The following is a 23,343-nucleotide window of genomic DNA, read 5'->3' on the forward strand; positions in this document are numbered from 1 at the left end:
ATGAAGAATAAGACAGAAGGGAAGGAAAGAACCCAACTTTAGAACAAATAATTTTTTTTTCTTAGAATTAAACAGTTTTCTTAGATATTCAATATTTATTGAACTATCTTTGGTGTCTCTTACTGAGTATTTGCAAGCAAGTGCTAAAGAGGAGAAGCACGGTTTCCCTGTCCACTTGAAGCTTTGACAAGGTAATCTTTGGTAACAGATATGCATGGGGAACCCAGCCAGGGTGAAATCCAAAACCAGCTTCCTACTTTGACAAATCATTCTTTTAAGTAAGTTGTCAGAGGAGAAATTATTTCTTCTCCCTTAGGTGTCATTGAAAAGTCTCAGAGAAAGAGGCTGCAAAGTAATTTTATTTACTACAAGAAGTGTCCTGCACTATACACAGAAGGCAAAGGGCAGAAAACATTGTTAGTGGTGCAATTGTAAGACCAGGTCTCAATCTCAATGACAGATTTAGATTATAGCAGCTAAGATTCACCACTTCCATGCCTAGTTGTCTCCTTTTTCTACTCTGCTTATTGTGGTCCCTAGCTTCTTGGAGGTAAGTCAAGGTTCTCCCAAAATCATTACCCTGGTGGAAGATTTAGGGCAATGATCAAGGACATAATTTGGACGGCCAAGCCAGGAAGGGCACTGTCAGCTGAGACTCAGAAGCTATCTCCTGTTGTCTTTCTTGTGAGAATTTCATCTCTTCAAGTCTTTTACCTCTATTCATATCTCCTGTAGAACTCTAATCAACTGATTTGGTAAAACAGGTCTTGGGCTGCCTCCTATCTTGAAAGGGGTCTTGCAGGGATCTACCTCTGGGAAGATCTAGAAGGCTTCTGTAGGGGAAAGGGAAAAAGAATGCCCAGAATGGGAGATATCCACTCTGCTCTAGATTTGTGGAAAACACGTTCTCTTCATTTTGAACTTCTCTGTCTGTGACCCTAAAAAATGATAAAGACATATGGGCCCAAAACAAATTTTTTTCAAAAGAAAAGTGAACAAGGCCACTGGCAAAGATTCTATCCTTGACCAAACACTGTTTCAGACTCCTCAGAGCAGACTCAGATAAATGATTTTGTCTAACTTACCCAACCAACTCCCACTTAACAAAAAATACTCGAACAAACACTGGCATAGTTCTAATAGCTCAGGGCCATATCCCTAGATGACAACTCCAAATTCCTTAAATACTTGCCTGGGAAAACTCAAGGCCACCAGCCAACATCTTGTCTCCCATTCTCTTTGAGGAAGTAGGAGTCCAACTTCTATAAGTACCAGTTAACAAACCCAAATGGTTTCAATGCCCTCCTTCTTCCGGTTTTTTTGCAAATTCCACTTCCCTGACTCAGGTGTTCCTCCTTCCTTCTCCCTCATTCTCTCTTCAAATCATTCACTCACCTTCTGCACACTCTTTGAGTTTACATAGTGCCCTCTTCCCTACTGCGGTAGTTTATTACTAATTAAAATGTGTTCTTACCACTTTAGCTGGTGTCCAGCTTTGTTTATCTTCACTATCACTTTTTCTTTTCTACCGCCAACGTCTTTAATTCCCCTCAGCCTGCTAGCAAAGGAACTCTTACCATTCACCAAAGGGTAAGTTGTGGACAGAGGATAGTGTCTTCATTAGTAACAAAATCAAATACTCTCATTTTCTTAATTCATTCATTTGCCAATGAATATTTATTGGATGCATACAAAATGCCAAACACTACTTTTAGGGCTAGGGATACAATAACAAATAAAACTGACAAAATTTCTGTTCTTGCAAGGTTAAGTTTCACAAGGGTGGGGGCAGGGGGCAGAATTTGCAGGTACTTTGGTATCCTGCCTTTCCCAGATACTTTTATTGAGTTAAAAATAAACATTTTTTATAAAACTGAGATTTCTCTTTTTATTATGTATAACAATAGTTTACTAAACTCATATATACTATACAGAATTTTAAATTTATCCTAGTTTGTCCTTCCAAAAACCTAGGATGTCATTATCACCATCATCTTCACTCAATACACAACCGAACTGAGGATCAATTAAATAATCCTTGCTTCTCAAACATTTCTACCAAGGTTATCTCTATGGTAGAAAAGAAGCAATTGTCACTTTTAGGAATCCTAGACATACATAAAGGGATTAGCATGAGTATAAAATGTACTTGAAGTTTAAGTTTTCTTTTTTAAAAATAACTTTTACCTTCTAGTCTACATCTATGTTGAATTGTTTTGATAGAAATAATCTGTCCCTTCAACTATTGAATATAGTAAGGTTTCGCTCCTGGATTTATATACTCTACATGCACCAGATTTTCAGCTATACTTGAACCCAAATAAAATAAGTATAAGAATAGGTAATACTGGAGGAGTTGACTTGCCAAGGCCCATGCAGCCAGTAATTTCCTGATACAGAACACAAAGGTAAATGTGCCAATTTCAGGTCAGATTTATCCCATCTCATTTATCCCATCTCTAATCCCACTTCTATAGAAAGCAAATACAAGAACATTATTGGCGGGAACCATTCCCGCCATGCTGCTTGACAAGGTCTAAGCATGGGGAAGGGCTTTTCAAGGTCACCATTCCAGGAAATTGCCACTGTCACCTCTCCTAGGAATTGGGTGTTTTCTTGTAATTATCATACTTATAACTATGCAACTGCAAATCATATTCCCTAGATTGTTGTGATAAGAATTTAACCTCAATGAGTCTGTGGAGCTTGGGGGAGGATGAGGAATGCTTTAAAAATATACCAATATCACATATGATAAGTCTAAAAGTACAGAGTTTGAGGAGTTATTCAGAAAACTACAGTTACAGAAATTGCTTGCTCCTACACTGACCACACCTGCCCCAGCTAATGCTTTACCAGTAAATAGCCTGACAAACAGAACAGGAGACATGTTGTCTCTACAGTACTAGGACCACCTTACTTAGCTTACAAGATTGGGGGATGTTTGTAGTAATCACCTAGAGGGAAACAAGCAAATAAGTAAAAGGACACACCTCCCATAGATCCACCTCTTCTCAATACAGGAGTATACAATGAAGATGGTGAATGAATAATTAATATTTATGGTAAATGGACAAATGTCCAATATGTGTCCTTCCTTCAAAGGTTTGGATGTCAAGGGCCACCCTGGAAATGTAGGACATAAGAACAAAGAAACAGCATATGCAAACAACTAGAAAAATATTATCTTAAGATCAAATGCCCTCTTTGCATGAGTAGTTTATGCTAGCTTAGGTCTCACATATGTATCATAGTAGGTAGAGGATAAATCAATAACGTAAAGAATATTAGGATAAAAATTAAGCAGTCACACTGATAGTTTGGCAGTAAATAACCTAACTTAGTTTTATCTGAGCTTGTATAGCTAATAGAGTAGACCTTTAAGGTTAAATCAAAAACATAATAATATGAGCTGAAGATTAAGTGCATGTTTTGCTTAGCAGTTTGGTAAAATTAGCTTAAGAAAAATAGAGTCACTATGCTGACAATAGGTCTGATACTAAAAGGTAAACAAAAGCCAGTAGGATGAAAAGAGGAAAATATCTTTCACTGTAATATGCTTATGTGAGTAACTTTAGTTAAATATAGAGAGTTGACCTTAATGTATCTGCTATGTGTTAGACACCTGCTGGAAATTGTGGTTAATGATAATGTGGTAATTTCTCTATAACTTAGATCTTGTTTAATCCTACTTTGCTTAATACTATAAGAAAAAAAGCTAAAATAAATCTGAGCAGCACTTGCTTCAAGTTGCTCCAGGGGTTCAAGTTGTTCCTCTGCGCAGACTCCACCCATTCTTCGGGGAACCTTCGAGTTGCTGTGGCTGGCTCCCCACACATTATGCAAAGACCAAAAAGTAAATCTCCAACACTCCACCCAACACACAGATTCTCCAAATGTTCACTTATAATTAATATATGTAAAAGGAAGTAATTAAATTATCAAGTTTCCTATCTTAAAAACATTATAATTACTTGGAGCAGGTAAAATACTCACCATTTATCCCATAAAGATACTTAACATACTCTTGAGCATTTGTCCTAGCAGGACCATAAAAATAACATCTTACTGTTTTCTCTGCCTAAGCCTCTTCTTCAAAGAGAAGATATTCAATTGATATTCTGATCATATCACTCTTATTATCTTCACAATTTTTAGCAGAAAAACTGACCCAATTCTGATTTTCCAAGATTATAGATATAGGAATTGGTAGAAACTTGTATTTGTATACATATCCTACTCATGTATATCCCCAGACAAATTGATTTAGTAAGTCATTTTCATAAGTTCTCAGCTGAGAAACTATTACTATGTGGCAATGAGAAAATTCAGACTACTCTGTTCTACCATTTACCTATAAAGTGGAAACTTATACTAAACTTAAATGGTTGTTGTTATAATTCTAGAACAAAATCTAACACTAAGTAGAATAATGATCATGTTCAATAGCTGACTGCTTCTGAGGGCTGTATTTTTCCTAAGAAATACATTCAAACAAAAGGAAAAGTAGTAGGGAAACAGTCCAGGTACAGAAAGCCACACTGAAACATTTATGAGAGAGGATCTGAAATTTTGTGGGAAGTACTTCTACATTGGTAGAGCTATGTTTTATACTACAACAGCTATTTCTCTAAAATTTTCACACAAATAACTATCTTCACAACACTGAGAACCACATATGAAATACCATTAAAAACTCAGCTTAGAACAGGATACCCTTCATAATCTGGCCTCCGTCTCTACTTCTGAGCTCATCATTCTCCACATTTAACAAACATGTATACCAGATGCCTTTTCTTCATTAGATATCTTACCAGACACAGCACAACTGTTTGAACACAATTAAATCCCTTTTGTGACCATCTCCAATCAACTGTAGTCAGTGCCTACAATATTTCCCTTATCATGTATTTTGCCTGGAAACGTTACCATTCATCCTCTTTACTGTTCCAGTATAAAACATTGTCTGTGAAAGATTCCTATATACATTGCCACCCCCAAAAACCCCAACCCCAAGAGTTAGTCACTTTTCCTTAGAGCCTCCTATTTTATCTATTATGTATCTAGCTGAACCATGCCATAATCTCCCCAACCTCTGCCCACCTCCTTTCTCCCCACTCCAGTCTACAAAGATTGTGTCTTATTCCTCTCCATATGCCTAAGACTTAGCACGGGGATCTGCGCAGATCAGGCTCACTCAATAAATGCACGTTGAATAAGTGAATGGTGATTTATGCCAGCAGCACTTTATTTGATCTGAGTACTACAGTTTAAAATTCTCTGCTCATAAACCCACAGGTAAATATCTCACAGCAGCATGAGTAACCTCAGACTAAAACAAACAATTCAATATTCATCTCAAAGAAGATGTAGATGCTGATCTCTGAATAGCTGCTTAGACACGATCTTTGTCTCTAACACATTCAAGCCAGAAATTTCTGTAATGAAACAATTGCTCAAACTGAGCCTCAAGAGGCAGGAAGCTGACAACTACATGGAATTCAATACCAAGGAACACTCAGAAATTGAGAGAAGGCGGCCAATGAACACCCTTGAGACTGAATTATAAGTCCCCAGGCAGAAAGCGCTGAGAAGTTAAATCGGAATGGCGACTGCGAAGATCGAGGTTGGATCTTGTTATTTTAACAGTGGTGCTTATGTTGCTGAGGGTCAGCATCATTCTGAGATCCCAGGAAAAGCTATCATTCCACTTCCTCCAGAAGACTAGGCACACAATATACACAAACACACTGGTTTCAGAGCGCTCATAGGCATCTCCAAAACCCCTGAGGCAGTGGTTTTCAGACCTGAGTGAGCATCAGATTTAACCAAAGGGGACTCATTAAAACACTAATCACTGCGTCCCCCCACCCCCACCCCCGTTGAAGATTCAGTAGGTCTGGAGTGGAATAGAAAATGTTCATTTCTAATAGGTTCTCTGGTGAAAGGCGGATGGAACTGGTTTAAGTCTCACACTCCTAAAGCCACGGCCATGCCATCAGCTACTTGGAACACTGTGTTCACAGGAAATAAGACGATTTTAAGAAACTCTATTTCTTAGAATAGCCCACTTATTCTACTGTCACACTTTGGACAGAAGAAAGGAAAAAGGAGTCATTTCAAAGATGTGGTGCTCAATGAAAGAGCTTCTGGATAACAAAGGAAACAATTAACAGCATGAACAGCAAGACTACAGAATGGGAGAAAATCTCTGCCAGCTATTTTTTCAATAAAGGATTAATATCCAGAATACAGGTAGTCAACACAAACACCCCCACCTACACACACACAAATTCAGTAAATGGGCAAATGAATTAAATGGGCACTTCTCGGAAGAAAAAGTACAAATGACCAACAATTACATGGAAAAATGTTCAACACACTTAGCCATCGGGGAAATTAAAATTAAATTTACAATGAGATTTCATCTCACTCCAGTCAGAATGGAAATCATCAAGAATACAAATAACAGTATGTGCTTGCCAGGATGAGGGGGGAAAGGAATACTTATACACTGTTCGTGGGAATGTAAATGAATATAGCCACTATGAAAATTAACATGGATGTTCCTCAAAAAACTAATTGCGGCTGGGCACAGTGGTGCACACCCATAATTCCAGCAGCTCAGGAGGCTGAGACAGGAGAATTGTGAGTTCAAAGCCAACCTCTGCAAAAGTAAGGTGTTAAGCAATTCAGTGAGATCCTGTCTCTAAATAAAATACAAAATAGGGGTAGGGATGTGGCTCAATGGTCAAGTGCCTCTGAGTTCAATCCCTGGTAAGACCCCCCCCCAAAAAAAAAAAAAAAAACTAATGGAACTATCATATTATCTAACTGAACCACTATTAGGTATTAATCCAAAAGAAATAAAGTCAGTAAACTTTAGAGAGTCATTCATTCCCATGTTTATAGCAGCACAATTCACAAAAGTGAAGTTATGGAACTAGCCTAAGTGTATGTCAATAGAGATGAATAGAAAAAATGTGGTACATGTACACAGTGAAGTTTTATTCAGGCATAAAAAAATGAAATTATGTCATTTGCAGGAAAATAGATGGAACAGGAGAACCGAGTGTTAAGGAAATAATCCTGATTCAGAAAGACAAGTGTTGCGTGTTTACCCTATGGTGAAGTTAGAGGGAGCAAAGAAAGGGGTCTCAAGAAGATAGAAAAGCCACCATTAGAATTGAGGAAGGAGATCAGCAAGGGAGGGTAAAGAGGGATACCGGGGAATAATATTGATCATATTACATTATATGCATCAAAAATATGCCACGATAAACTCACTATACTGTATAATTACTATGCAGCAATAAATAAAATAAGTCAGAAAGAGTCTAAATTTAAAGTCTTATAAATAAGAGTTGCATGATATAAACTTCAAGATCCTATGGCAAAAAAAAAATGTGTGTCTATTTGTTGCTCGTTTTCTAAAACTTCCACATTCATAGTGAGAAATAGCTAAAGAAAATCATATCCACATTGCAAAGCACATTTTGGAGGAAAAATATCAGTCTTGTCCCTGTGTACTACCCAACTCTTATCCTCCCGCACTGGCCAGTGCAGGTTCCCCCTCTCCAGTAATGCATTCCTCACGACTCCCACCCCCAGTTCTTCCTTTTCTCTAACTCCCACTTGGGCCCATCACACAATACAAAATTGTCAACTGGAGCCTCTGATACTCTGTATCACACATTCCTTTTATATCTACATTTGCATCTGAATTCTAGGGACTGCTTCTGACAGGTTGTAGACTGAGACATCATATTACCAAGTCTCAGTTTACCATATTGGAAAGGAGAGCAGCTTCCTCAAATGTAGAAGTAGAGATTAGACTGATAATATGGAAAGGAGACAAAATATTCATGCAAAGGAAAAATACATTTGTCAAAAACATTATGACTGGTAGGTACCATTTAGCTTAGGGACAAGTTCGTTATACCCCCATAAGCCACTATAACATCACTCGGTATATAACAATCGAGTTTTTATATATATTTTTAATTTTATTTATTTTTACTTTTACAGACTGCATTTTGATTCATTGTACACAAATGGAGTACAACTTTTCCTTTCTATAGTTTCACATGATGTAGATTCACACCATTCATGTAATCATACATGTACATAGGATAATGATGTCTGACTCATTCCACTATTTTTCCTTCCCCTACCCCCTTTTCTCCCCTCATTTCCCTCTACATAATCCAAAGTTCTTCTATTCTTCTCTTATCCCCCCATTATGTATCATCATTCACTTATCAGAGAAAATATTTGCCAACATTAAAAAAGAAAGTAACATAAAAATAGACATGAATTGAAATGATTTCCTCATAAGAAAGTTAAAATAATAGTAAAAAAATCTCATATTTAATGAGAAAGTAGTATACTGGATAAATTTTTGCTGGAAAATTAGAAAAGAAACCTCTTCAGAGGCAGCTTATTATTCAATGATACAGAACAAATAAGGCTTTCTAGAAACTCATAGAGTAGGGTGTATTAATTCCTGAGTTTTCAATTAGTACACTCTATATAGTGCCAAATTCAAAAATTGTCTGGAAGAGAAAAGGTTTTTAAGGACAAAGAAATTTGGTACATTCATGATGTTATAGCAAAGTCTCAATTTCTTTATTCTTTAAATGGAGATTGTAAATATTGCCTCCCTGAGAGAGTGACTTTGAGGATAATAAGAAATGTAAAGCTCTTAGAAGTACTCAGAACATGAAATAATGAATTAACTTTAGGTATTATTAATGTTTATTTGTATTGTTATACTGATGATATAACTAAACCCTGCCATTCTTGAAGTCCAATGGTACACATACAGTCTGACTGTTCTTCAATTCTGTCAAATTATTTGGTACTTATCTGTGTATTTTAGTGTTGATCACATACCTTTACAGTTACTTATGACCTATATCATAAAGCCTTGTTTGTTTCATTTATGTTGATTTCTATCTTCAACTTGGAGTTTCAAACTCCTCAAGCAATACATTATCTTCATCTCCCATACTACCTACTGTAATGCTAAGATTACTGCAGGCTATTTTTAAGGATATTCAATTTATATCAACAACCCAAGACTTGTGAAGGATTTTTAGTAGTTTTCTAATTCTCCTTCTCTTTATTATTGTCCATGTGGTCTTCACCTAGGCTGCAGTTGAGGCCCCTGGCTCTCCTTATACTATGTTCTCCTTTAAGGCATGGGTTCACAGCTGTTTTTCTGCTTCCTGGATAATCACTGCTGCCATAAACAAAGTGTTTACACAACAGGGAGACTGTCACTGGAAATGTACTAAACAAGGTTGGGGTTGGCTTAAGGGATAGACCCAGTAACTAGTCTGAGGTCTTGCTAGAGTAACTCCCAGGAATATCTGGATAGTTCCAAAGTTCAAATAGAAAACTGCATACAGGAACTATGGGTACAATGTATCCATTCCCATGTCATTTGTTGAAGTATTTACCACTAAAATGAGGAAGTTCACTTACCTTCCCAGAGAAGTCTCCAAAATATATTCTGTCCATACTGAACAGGTCCGTGCTTGCCTATATATAATTGGACTTGAAGGTGAGCAAACTTCCAGAGGGTTTGAAGGACCCACTTCTCAACTAATTGGTTATCTGAAACTCTGTACCCACTGTAAGGCCTTTTCTGGGGTACAAGTCACTTCGATTCAAAGTTGGAAAATGCTCTTAAACTCTCTATCCCATGAACTGATGACAGTGGTCCCTTCCATAGCCATTCTATACACGTCATCTTTCTGTTCATCTGAACCTATTAATGACATTTGACAATTTTGTACCAAGCAACTAAAGACTGATTCATGAAAACATGCCCCCATATACTTTACACTGATTCTAGTTAAATGCAAAAGGTATTTAAACAGTTCCAGGCATCTGCCTTTGTGAAGGTCCTTCAACTATAAGGAATTTATTACCTGGATAAAAATCAAATCTAAAGCTCTTGGGAAACAGTTATAAATTTATAATCCAATGAGACCCCACTAAATATATCAAAGAAGGTGAGGGGATGCTGTTTAACCAAAAATACTTTATCCTTGAGTGGGTCTTATTATTTGGCAAAGAGAAAAATCCATGAGTGTTCCAAGATTGGTGTCTATGCCTCTGCCTCTTAAATTATCTTAGTTTGAAATAATCTGATCCACAAAGATTCTTTCTCCAACCTAGCATGTTTGTTCCCTGGAACAAAGGAAAAAAATCTTTTTTTTCTGTGCAACCTTCTTTCACATTAGAATAATTTATATTACTGGCTGCCAAGTATTTAAAAACATTGTATTTAACTCTCACAGTTAATCTATTTCCTTATTTTTCAAATAATTTATTTTTATTTTTATAATTTAATTTTATAATAATTAAATTGCATATATATATTGTATATACTAATTATTTTTAAGATGTAAAGGATCAACATGTGAAGAAAAAATAAATCTGTTAAAAATCTATCTACCACCACTTTCTTACTCTCTGTCCCCTACCTATTCCTTTTCTTTTTCTACTCTGGATTCATATCACCAGCAGTTAAGAGAAGGTAATGACATCAGTGGACATCCAGATGGTGTTGTTATCAAGGCCGAAGTGCTATCAGACTAATTGTCAAGAGTGTGCCATCTTGTCATCCCACCTATGACCCAGCAAGAAGGCCCCAAACTTAATCCTTGAGTCCAGTGGCTAAACTAAGTCCCCAGTTCTCATGGTTTAGATAGATGATTGCAACCCTCCATCTGGATCTCACTCCTTTTCTTTTGTTTCCTTTGCCTTATCCAGTTGACCTTCAGCTGCTGCTCTGCCAAATATTTCCTCCACCTATGGGCTCAGGGTCCCCTTCCTTCCAGGAAGCATTACAGCATTAACACATTAACAGCTGAAGGTTTGGGATCAAACACACCTGCATGATAGCTGTTGTGTGCCATTTATCAGCTGTGGAAATTGGGATGATTTATCTTAACTTTTGGGTCTTTATTTTCCCCACTTTAAAAATGATAACAGTAAGAGGGCTTCCCTCCTTTTGTGGTTGTGATACTAAATTTAATAACACATGTAATTGCCCAGCCTAGTGACTGATGCAGTCCTGGTGCCCAGTTAATGATAATGACTAACATTTATTGAACACTTAAAATATAAGTACCAAGTACTTTTCTCCTATGTTAGCTTATTTAATCTTCACAAATATTCGACAGCCACTTAGGAGGTTGACACTTTTGTAAATTGTTCAGAGGAGTGCCCAGCACAAAGTAAGATCTCAATAAATGCTAGCTCTTATTAGTATTACTATTGTCTTCATTTAGCAGGTTAGAGATAGAAGGGTACTAAATATTAACAAATTGTATCTACTACTTGCCAGGATATTTGTATCTAAGAACACTTATATTGGAAACAATCTACTGCAAGTATTATTTTAATCATTGCAGATTGAGAAAACTAAGAGATGTTAAATATCTTGCCAAATGCTGCTCAGCTGGAAAGAGACTGAGTTGAGTGTTTTTTTAGGGGGATGCTGTAACTAGGGAACTAACCCACAGGTGCTTTACTAATGAGCTACCTCTCCAGTCCTTCTTATTTATCTATTAATTTTTTTGAGATAGAGTCTCATTAAGTTGCTGAGTATCTTGTTAAGTTGTTAAGGATAGCCTTGAACTTGCTATCCTCCTGAGTTATGCAATTACAGGTGTGTGTCACCATGCCCAGCTCTGAGCTGAAATTTGAATCTAGGCCTTGTTGAACTTACACCTCTCCATTACACTGTATTGTGAATGAACTGTGTCACTAAGTCATGAAGCTCAGCCTTCATAACTCTCCAGGATCTGGCCTAGTGACTGGTGCAGTATGAGAACTCCTAGGCTTTGTTTCAGATATCCAAGTAAAGATAGAGTATCTCTAGATTTTACGCCCTTATCTCTACTCCTATGAGGACTAGGTTCTGAGTAGTGAAAATAGAACTCAAATCCTTATGCCATTTTACTTACCCTGATATATCAACTTGCTAAAATCTTCTTCCCAAGAAATTTCAGCAGAACCTTCCCTGGTTGTGTTATTATTATTTATTATTTCTTTGAATGATGACAGTAGTTAATAATAACTAACAATTTATTATTAATAATATCTGTCCGTAATAAACAACTTATTATTTGTCATCATGTGGTGACAGCAATGGCAGCCCCTATCCTGTCATGCTATTGATAGTGACCAGAAAGCAAACTCCAGAGTCTGGGAAAATGCTTGACCCAACTATGTCCTGTGGCGAAGGCAATGATAGGAAGCTGAGAGGTGTTATGTCTTTTTAAAACAAGCCTGTGTCTTCCCCCAGTTCACCTTGATCAATAAATGCATTTTATTGGAATCTGAAGATTCTGTTTGATAACCAAATATGTGCATGATCAATATGATTTAATGCAACACAAATCCGTAAAAGATGTCAAAAATACCTCAACTCTATTCTAGGGATAAAAAATTATTAAGAATACAAATCTCATCTGGTAAGTTCTCTAAAAGAGGTTCAAATAAATTGCTATAGGGACATAAAAGAGGGAGGATTTTTTAAAGTTATTTGTTAGATAAAAACGATGACAATGATTCTGTTCATTGACTGAATATTCTTTCTAATCACTTAGTATTTTTTAAAATGACCTCAGTATAAGTCCCACACCAAATCAAATGAATCTGAATTTGTCAGCTATGAGGTACCATCACAGGATTTTTAAAAAGCTACCTGGGATCCATTGTTAAACAGTTTTGAGAATCACTGGATCAGAAAGTAGAACTTCCTCAGGATTTTGACAAGAAAATATGAGGCTTGTAAGGAGAGTCAGGAAGAAGCAATGGAGCAAAGGAATAGTAGGAAGAGATGCAGGATTTGTGGAGAGCAAAGTGAAGACTTGAGTAGGCTTAAGTATCCATAAAAAGGATGAGAGGGAACAGAGGATTAGTTTCATATGCAGGACCAAGATCTTGAAACAGATGGACATGGAAGGTATCTGAATCTTATTTTCAAATTATGTAAAATAATGTTCTGTACATAGGCTTTCCCTCATTTATTCTCCTCATTTCTAAATGATCCTGATCACTATGTCTAGATAAAAAAGTAATGCCTCTCAACTTCTATATCAAAACCAAGTATCACCAACTTCCACTATTGCCTCAGAACAGAAAGTGTAACAATAGACCACTGTCACCTTTTTCTGCAAATACTAATTTGCAATTTTTTGTGTGTTTCTCTCTTCTTACATTTTAAATACACAAGCAAATGAAACAAAGAGAGGCTGGGGAAGAGAGAGAGGTTTTAACTGACAAACTTCTCAATATCAGTCATCCTATTTGCTTCTACAACACCTGGGACCAGTCATTTCCTCAACCATATAATCTACTTTAGGAGAAAGAAGCAAATATTAAAAGTTTTGCTCATAACACAATAAATCTTGCGTGAGTTCTGTTCTTTACAATGTCAATAATAATCAATGCCTATAGTTACTGGTGAAATCAATAGAACAGGAGCTATTATCCTCATCAAACCAAAAAGACTGGTGCTTTGGTCAGTTTTTTCACTGCTGTATCCAAATGACTCAACAAGAACAATTTTAGAGAGGGAAAAGTTTATTTGGAGCTCATGGTTTTAGAGGGCTCAATCTACAGAGTCAACTCCATTCCTCAGGGATTGAAATGAAGCAGGACATCAGGGCAGAAGAATGTTGTAGAGGGAAGCAGCTCAAGACATACCAGGAAGAAGAGAGAGTTCTGCTCAACAAGCACAAAATATATACCCCAAAGGCACACACCCAATGACCTACCTCTTCCATCACACCCTACCTTCCAACAGTTGCCAGTTAATCCCTATCGAGGGATTGATTCACTGATTGGGTTAAAGTTCTCATAACCCAATCATCTCACCTCTAAACCTTATTGCATTGTCTCATTCCTGAGCTTTGGGGGACACCTCTCATCTAAATCACAACAAACAGCATGGAGTGACACAAGACTGTGCTAAAAGCCAAAATGGTCACATTTTTACATTTTAACGTGGCATTCCTGCCATTTTCTGGGTAGAAAGTATATCTGACTACATGATACAAAATCACTTTTCTTGTTTTAAAGGTTTCTTTAGTTGTTTCTGTTTCTTTTAAGGTAAGGTTTGGTGGTTAATATTATTTAGAGCCTATCCTGATGTGCTAATCTTCAGTGCCACTAAACTATGTTATTAAGATTCAGGATATTTCAGGTCAACAAATCCCTCAAGAACAAATTTCTTAGGTTTCTCATAATTACATTCCCAGAGGTTGAACACAGTGCTGGAATGATGATTGTTCTCAATGATTAATTTCTGAAATAAAAGACTCATCTGGCTTTGTGATATGTAACAACTTGTGTCCTGCACCACAATCTACAGGACTATGTCAAGTCAAATGGAAAATAAATCTGACCTGATATGGTTTTGAATATCTGTTCCTTCAATCATTAGATATAGATGCATGGAATACCTAGTATTTGTCTACATTATTCTAGTAGCTGGAGGTATTTTGGTAAAAGATAAGGTCTCTGCGCCCAAAGAACTTGTATACATATGGAAAGGGAAGAGTCGACACATTTTCAAGCACAACAAATTTGAAAATTAAAAATGCTTAGAATATATTTAAAATAAATTGTAATAAAATGACTGGGGAAGATAGTCATGGAGGGTCTCTCTGAAGAAATAACATTTGATGTGAGTCATCCCTTAAGACAGGTGTTAAGTGCTCCAGAGAGAACAGCATAAGCAGAGTCCCAAAACCTGGGAGGAGGTCATTGTTATGTTCCAAGCATGAGAGTCAAAAAGGCTAGCACATATAGAGATGGATCCAAGAAATAGACAGGGATAATATCACTTAAAGCTTGAAGGTCATGTAAAATTATAAATTTGTTTTACATTACATGGGAAGGTATTATTAGATGATCATAGTAGGAAAGCAGCATGATCTAATTTACATATCTATTGGTCCAGGAAATTTTCTGAAACAACATAGTTCTCTCAAACACCAAAGAAACACTGAGTGATAATCAGATTTCTGTCTTTATGAAGTTCACTTACAAAGATTTTTTCCCAAAAGCAAAAACATGAAAGGAATTCTGATTAATAATAACTCAAATTGAAATGCCACTAATCAAAACAACTCTATTCTCTCACCCATATGTACAGTTTCCTAAGTTTTTCCTAGAGTTAGGAATCAAGGCATGGATGAAGCAGATTCCTCTTCAAAGAATGCAGAAACTTCACACACACACAAACACACACATACACACACACGCCACTTAGCATTGCAAAGAGAAATCAGCACTGGTGGAATGGGAGCTGGGAGGGATTACTATAATGTCTGTCACCCTAACTGGGACACTTATGAGAAGGACAGGGTATCAGTGATAATTATATCAGAATAACAGGGACAAACTGGGACTGTCCCTGGCATCTGTAACATAGGCTTTTCCTTGACCTATGCTTGGTTCTTGTCTCAAATCAGTTGTGTAGTTGGAGCAAGGTATCATCCTTTTTGAGACACATGATGTCACTGCATTTTTTTTTTTTTTTTTTGATTTCTTGAACACCAGTTGCCAAAGGATCTCACTGGAGAGATAGACAAATAAAGCATATTTCCAGTTTAAAGTCAAGTCAGAGAGCAAAGAAATTGCACTGTACTGTAACACCTGAGACCACTGAAACCTCTACCAGGGTAAAAAGTTTAGAGTTAGCAGAATTGAGAAGTGATAACTTATTTGAAGACATCAAAGAATACTTCATGGGGGATTGATGAAAAATGAGCTGAATCCAGAGAAAAGACCAGAAATTCATAAGGGAATCATTATGTTCCATCAAAGAAGAGGGGACCAATGTGTAAAGGCACAAGAGGGCACAGCACCACAGCAGATCCAGGCAGTTATAGAACTATTTAAAATAGGTGATCTCTAAGGTTCCATGCACTCAAAATCTAAGGGTCTCTCCTCTCACTAATGTCAAATATAATTTGTAAAAATTAAAATTTAACTTTAGTGCTCAAAGTGGGTCTCCTGTATGTTAATATTCTGTTTCCCCTCCTTGATGTCAGCCATTCGATCTATTTCTACTCACATAACATCTATTTTTATGAGTTGCACATATTCAGAAGTACCTGGAAGTACATAAAAGGACCATGTGAAGACCCTGGATAAATGCAAACCTCCCATGAAGTTATAAATCATTATTTCCACAATAAAAGAAATACGGACAGAGTATAGAGCAGAATGTTAAATATGCAGGGACAGTTAAGATCATAGCTAACATTTACTGAATATTTAACAGGAATGAGTTCAATTAATTATCACCATTCTATATAAATTAGATATAAACATTCTTTTTAGTTTATAGATAAGATAGCTGAGGTACAGACTAGAAATAACTTGCCCAGTATAACCTACTTAAAAATGGCAGAGCTGGAATTTGACAGCAGAAGTGTGGTCCAAGTGTCTATGCTTAACTACTACACTACATGCCTCTCCCTAGCCATGTCAAGACTGTCGGGGACAATTCGTGCTATGTACCCACTGTTCCTTTTTTTTTTTTAATGCATCTTCACTTTAGGACAACATGGGGCATAAGGTGGAAGAATACTGACTGTATTTGAGCAGTGGCCTTCAGGGGAAAAAATGAGATATGCAATGAGCAGAGACAATAAATTTTCAAAATCAAATTCCCATGTTCTAATTCATCAATCTGAACTTTGGGCACCCACAGTCAGAATGCTTGCCCTCGAGGTCTGTCCAACATTAAGAATTCAGCTGAGCCCACATGACATGAGAGACCTAGATTGGCTAACTTTCTCATGGAAACAGTTACATTTCTAATCAGTTATTTGGATTTCATCAACGTTGTAAGGTCTTGAAGGTGAAGAACTCCACCTGTTAACCTCCTGTGTTTAGTTTTTAAAAGAACCACAAGTGAACCATGATTAGAGGTGACTTTGCAGGGGATGGTGGTGGTGGTAATAGTAACAATAATAAGAATAATACAACTATATGTGCAACAGTTCAAAACTTACAAATTTTGAATACATAGTATTTCATTTAATACTAACATATGGATATTATCCCTATTTCCATACATGCACAGATGAAGGATCAGAGATTATGGAGATTTTGAAGTACAAGAACTGGAATTTAAACTAAATTTTCTAATTCTAACTCTAGTACTATCTCCTCTTCTCCACAGCTGCCTCTCAAACTGTCCAAAATTTCAGATAATCCTCCTGGTTTTCCATAGAAAAAACTAAACACCCATAGCATGCATACCCAGGCTTTGTTCCACCAACTGCCCCAGTTTCTATATAAAAAAATCCTAACACCCCACAATACATAATCCCTGCTCTAATCTTGTTGAGAGAGGAAATTTGAAAACAGATGAATTTAACCAGTGAGTGGTCATGTTTTAACACTGAGAACTCAACAGAGTACCAAAGTAGCCTGCCTCTCCTACAAAAGTCCAGGGGAATGGAGGGCATGGCTGAATGCTTACCAATACAGGACTCCCCGGACAGCGAATAGGTCCCATCGTCATGGAAACCGCTTCTGCACTCACAGTGGTACCACCCTGGCAGGTTAACGCAGCGGGAATGGTTGTGGCACTCAATGATCCCCTCTGTACATTCATCAATATCTGCCTCAGAGAAAAACACAAGCCCACCAGGACATTAATGTCTTTTGAGACTAACCTTTTTAGTAAATACTCCAAACATGCTCATGTCAAAATATCAACTGTAATTGGTTATTCACCTGAAATGGAAGTTAAAGGAAGAACCAAAGCTGATTTTTTTCTAGAATCACACACACACACACACACACACACACACACACACACACACAAATTGAAAGCATCATTCATAGATGGCTTTCTCACTCTTTGGACAATGAACAAAACCTAGTAGTCATGAAGACACTCCTTACCTCCTTATTAAAAATGCTGTGTTGGCATCTGGACAACCAAAATCTAAATTCAGGACACTTGGTACCAATTTAATTTTTCTTGGATTAAGCAATCCTAAATCAGTAATTTCAGATATTACTTTGTGTTCTTTGAAGAAACTTATGAAAGAAAAAAAATATATATATACAATGTGCAAAACTATGAAAAAAGAATAACATGGAAGGTTTTTTTATTTTCAAATATACTTGGCTAGTGAATGCTTTTTCTTGGGAATACATTTGACATCTTAAGAAACTAGTGTTCTTTGAAACAGTTTGGGAACTATGCTTCTAATTTATTTAAAACTTCTGATTCACTATTCTAGTCAATCAAAGGTCTTCATTCTTCACTTATTTCTGATGAAAAAGACATCTCCAGAGCTTTGTTTTCTCTCTCTGATCTGGTTCTTTAGAATTACCAAATATCTGAATCATACACAGATTTTCTAGCCCAAAGAGTTGCCTCTGGGCTGAAATTTTTTGACTCCATTGCAGAAAGAAGAGTTACTGATTGCTATACCAGGGTAAGATCATTCTTACAGAATTTTTCCATGTAATTATTTCTTGGAATGTAGCCATTGCTGGCTAGGAATCTTCTCCTATTTCTCTTGGAAATATCTGAACTATGGCATATATGAATGGAAATTTAATTAACATTGGAATATAACACATAATTAATAAATGTACTGTGGGATCTCTTTCAACAGGGCCCTGCTGTGGTTATCAGCTCAGGGGCAATTATTTATCAGGGGCCTATTATCCTGACATGTACTGAGTTGTGCACTGAGCTGTAAATTTAGTTTGAAAACTGACACTCATCTGATGAGAGCATCAGAGAGAAAAGGCACAGTTCCTTATACTGGACTACTCCAGTTTTTCCTTTTACAATCGACTGCCATCTTCTTCCACTATGGTGTTCAGTTTACATAGTCCTTTCACACATAGCATCCCTCAGGTTTCCGAAAATCATCAGTACCTACCCAATGTTTCTATGGCACTTTAGGATATTGCAGTCAGATTATGTGTACATTTAACATGAATCTCAAGAAAATTAATTCCCATCAATTATTTAGATTGTCATTTCTTAAATTTTACAGTCATAGGTTCTCTGAAACATAACTTGGATCACTAAACTTTTCAAAAATTGAAGTGGGATGTGAGTGGGGGCTGTAGCTCAGAGAGAACAAAAGGGCTTCGCCTGTGTTACAGTCTCTAAAAGCATTCTGCATACAAGGAAATAAGAGATACAAACATAAGCAGAAGACTGATTTTCAGAGATGACTTCTCTTTTAGGCTGAAAGATAACTCTATCATGGAATGGCAACAAATTCGACATCCAATATTTATACAGCTCTCAGAAAAGTTTCATGAACCCCCACAGACCCCATCATATTTAGGCTGCCAACAACATTATAGGTAGCAATCACCTAATTATGGTTAGTGTCTGGGAAATCAGTAGATACAAAAGAAAATGCATCTCAAATAGCAAAAGCAATCATATGACCTGGCTTGCCTAGGAAAATCCTAGCTGTGCTTAACTGCCCTCTACTTCCAAAACCAACACAGTTTGGAGCATAACGTATCAGATCATCTTACATGTAATTCCATTCTAAATTCAACAGGAAATTTTTAGAAAGAGTAGGCATGATGAATGATGTGTAAATATTTTCTCAATTCATAGATATTTCTTTCCCAAAATTAAATGATGAGATTAATGAGTTTCCATGATCCAGTAGGACTGAAATCACTGTATAGGACAGGGGACTTTTGTAGCCAGAGAAGAGAATCAGACAATTTTGCATCTACTACTTCCCCAGAAACACAAGGACATCCCTGGCTTACACTGGAAAATGACAAAAGTAGTGAAGATGCCCCTGTTTTGGGAATTGCACTTCCCACAGCAGAATCTGGGAACTTACGGGGGAAAAACCAGAGTTCATCACATACTGGCACCTGGTAACAAGGCTGCACATTTCCATTCTCTGTGAAAGATTTGCAATAAAAGGCAGAAAATTCATTTTATATGCAACCACACTACACATGATAGGCAATCATCATGTTCATAAAACTGGTTTGCTCTTCTATATAGTCACAACAGTGTTAAGTGAAACTACCGCAGACCCAAGCATGGAAAACACTTGCGGGTTTTTCAGCCACACACCGAGGACTTCACAAATTTTAAATGATGGTTTCTCCCCAAGCTGGGTTGTGGCTGCCTTTGTCCTCGAAGATTTGTTTCTCCCAGTCAGCATTTGCTACCAGCGAACAAACAAAACAGATGCTCTGGGAATGGGGTCCCTGTGAGTTCACTATGGAATTCGCCTCTCTTGCCCAAGGAATTCTGGCAAATCACAGTGAGCCTGGCTGCCCCTCACCATGTGTTAGCCATCCCAAAAGAAACAAAAAAATTCTTTTTCTTCCTATAACAAGTCCTGGGATTTTTGTTTCAATTTCAGTTTAACCCAGCACTGACCTAGAAATGTAATAGAGGAAACAAGAGATGCAGAGGGATTCTTGAGATTGCAACTGGTAGTGTTCATTTTTGTATCCTATCACCAAGTGTCAACTACACAACAACAAATATTATTGCCCAGGACACACAGCTGAACCACGATGAAAACTGGTCCAAAACCAGCTGAGTCTGAGCCTGCATTTATCACTATCCTGTCATATCACTTTACTGGTAAATCAAGAAGGGATGGTTTACATAAAGGCAATGCATTTATTCAATTTTCTAAATACTTTTGAGCTAAATATATGTGTAAGGATTATTTTTGTGCTGTGGTGGAATCAAAGATGAATACGTCGTGATTGCTGAAATCTAGGAGTTCACAATCAAGGAAAAGAGGTATATATTATTTCCTTCAAACCTCAACCAGTATCTCCCTTTCCAACCCTTCTTTCCCTAGTGGCTGGGTACTTCTACACACATATATTTTGGCACATATCTAAATTCATCACCGATATTTCTTTTTTGTGTCCATCATCCAAATGAAAGTTTTCCACAAACAGAAGTGGACTATCATTCAGGTTTACGTTTCTAGTGATAGCAACTCAGTGGCAAGCAATGGAAAAGGGCCCAATAAAAGTTTTTAGGATTGAGTGAATGAATAAACTAAATGACTAACAAACTGGATAAAAGGAAGAATGAGAAGTGCTGCAACAGAAATTCAAAATTATACAAGATCCCCTGCTGTTTTCAAATCATAAGGATGCAATGTCAATTCATAAAACTAAATATAATGGGGTTATACTTACATTATTTACCTCTAAAAGACATTATGTAGTTTCTATTTAATACTTTGCTTCTAGCTCTAAGTTTTGGAGATTTTAAGGAGGCACAATAGATAACAAAGAGACATCTATAATTGCCTTCAATGAACATTCATACCTGTACCATGAGTTTTCTGCTTACAATTAGAAATAGATGAATACCTAAGGTCATTCATAAGATTGTACTAAGCAACATGTTTACTCTTGGTGCTCAATTCACCATAGCCAGATTGTGGAACCAACCTAGATGCCCTTCAGTTGATGAATGGATAAAGAAACTGTGGCATATATATACAATGGAGCATTACTCCGCAATGAAGAATGATAAAATTATGGCATTTGCAGGCAAATGGATGAAATTGGAGAATATCATGCTAAGTGAGATAAGCCAATCTCAAAAAACTAAAGGACGAATGATCCCGCTGATAAGCGGATGAGGACATATAATGGGGGGTGGGAGGGGTTAGCGTTAGGGTTAGGGTTAGGTTTAGGGTTAGGGATAAGGAGGGTGGTAAGAATGAAGGAAAGAAGGACTGTATAGAGGGAAAAGAGGGGTGGTAGGGGTGGGGGGGAAGGAAAAAAAATAATGAATCAAACATCATTGCCCTATGTAAATTTATGATTACACAAATGTTATGCCTTGACTCCATGTACAAATAGAGAAACAACATGTATCCCATTTGTATACAATAAAAAAAAAGGAATGTATAGTGAATTTTATAAGGAAGTCATTTACACACAAATACTTGAATACAAATATACTTGAATGGATGAATCTCTTCCGTCATCTAATCTTCTCCTTACTGAATTTTCTATCTGAAAATGTATGAAATTAATACTTTTTCTTAAAGATTTTTTTCAAAAAGAGATGATTTATATTTCATATTCATTGGTTAAAACTTAAAATAGTGGCTAAATTTGCAGTTGGATTACATCTTTTGAAGGGTCATATACAGTGATAGCAAAGCTTTCACATTTTCATTCATTTGACAAAAGTTTATTGAGCACCCACCATGTTCTAAGCATTATAATAAATGCTCTTATACAGAGATGAAAAGACAAGGTCTTTACCTTCAAGATACAGAGTCTGTTAGGGACAACTGCAACAAAAATAAATTAATAAATAACTATAGCTAAGAAAACATACTTTGGTGGCTGAGGTTGTAGCTCAGTAGTAGAGTGTTTGCCTAGCACGTGTGAGGTGCTGGGTTTGATCCTCACCACCTCATAAAAATAAATAAATAAAATAAAGGTATTGTGTCCATCTACAACCGAAAAATTTTTTTAAAAGAGAACACATACTTTGCAGTCAAACAAAACTTAAATAGCATCTATAAATCTATACTATATAGCCCCTAAAAATTTAAATTATCCCCCCAACAAAGTCTCATAAATTTAAGGAAATGGAATTAGCAACAGAAATTTCTACAAGTATAACAAAAACAAATCTTGGTTGTTATCTAATATTTACTAAGTGCCAGGATTGTTATCAGTGCAGAGACCCATTGGTTGAAAAAGTCTAGCTCTCCCATCTCTACTTTTTGGGGTCCCAAAGTTGTGTCTTGGGCATGCCCTCTTTGCACTTAGGTGAGGCCATGTGACTGAGCTGTAGTTTAAGAGCAAGAAGTAATGGAATTTCAATATGACCCATGACATGCCCTGTATGAGCCTCCATGATACTTTCACCTGCTCATTGGAGGCCAATATCCAGGGAAATCTTAGAAACCACATGTTGAAAAAGGTAGAGCCTTTGTCTGCCTGGCTCCCTGAACAACCATGCAAAAGCAGTACTTCCACAGACCTGAAACTGTCATTAACTATTATATGAATTAAAATAATAATAATACATTTCTTCCCAGGCACAGTGGTGCATGCCTATAATCCTAGCTACTCAGGGGGCTGAGACAGGAGGATAAAGTCAGAAACCAGTCTCAGCAATTTTAGTGGGATCCTGTCTGAAAAAATAAAAAAAAGTGCTGGTGATGTATCTCAGTGATTAAGTATACCTGGGCTGAATCCTCAGTACCACAAAAAGAAGAAAAAGAAACAAAAAGAAAAAAGAAATATGTTTCTTTGTTTTGTTTTGTTTGTACTTGG

The 23,343-nt window shown here is 36.8% G+C and overlaps 1 protein-coding gene across 2 annotated transcripts in view; it reads right to left on the bottom strand.

Moving 5' to 3' along the window:
* Positions 1-23,343, bottom strand: part of Nell1 (neural EGFL like 1) — an 865,354-nt gene that overhangs the window by 26,244 nt on the left and 815,767 nt on the right. The window contains exon 16 of one of the 2 annotated variants that reach the window (XM_047517024.1): positions 17,528-17,668. The exons of the other annotated variant lie outside the window; for it this stretch is intronic. Coding sequence (XP_047372980.1) covers positions 17,528-17,668 — 141 coding nt within the window. The remainder of the gene's footprint in view (positions 1-17,527; positions 17,669-23,343) is intronic. 2 annotated transcript variants of the gene reach the window in all.

This window comes from Sciurus carolinensis, chromosome 11 (genome assembly GCF_902686445.1).
Source record: "Sciurus carolinensis chromosome 11, mSciCar1.2, whole genome shotgun sequence".
Taxonomy (NCBI): domain Eukaryota; kingdom Metazoa; phylum Chordata; class Mammalia; order Rodentia; family Sciuridae; genus Sciurus; species Sciurus carolinensis.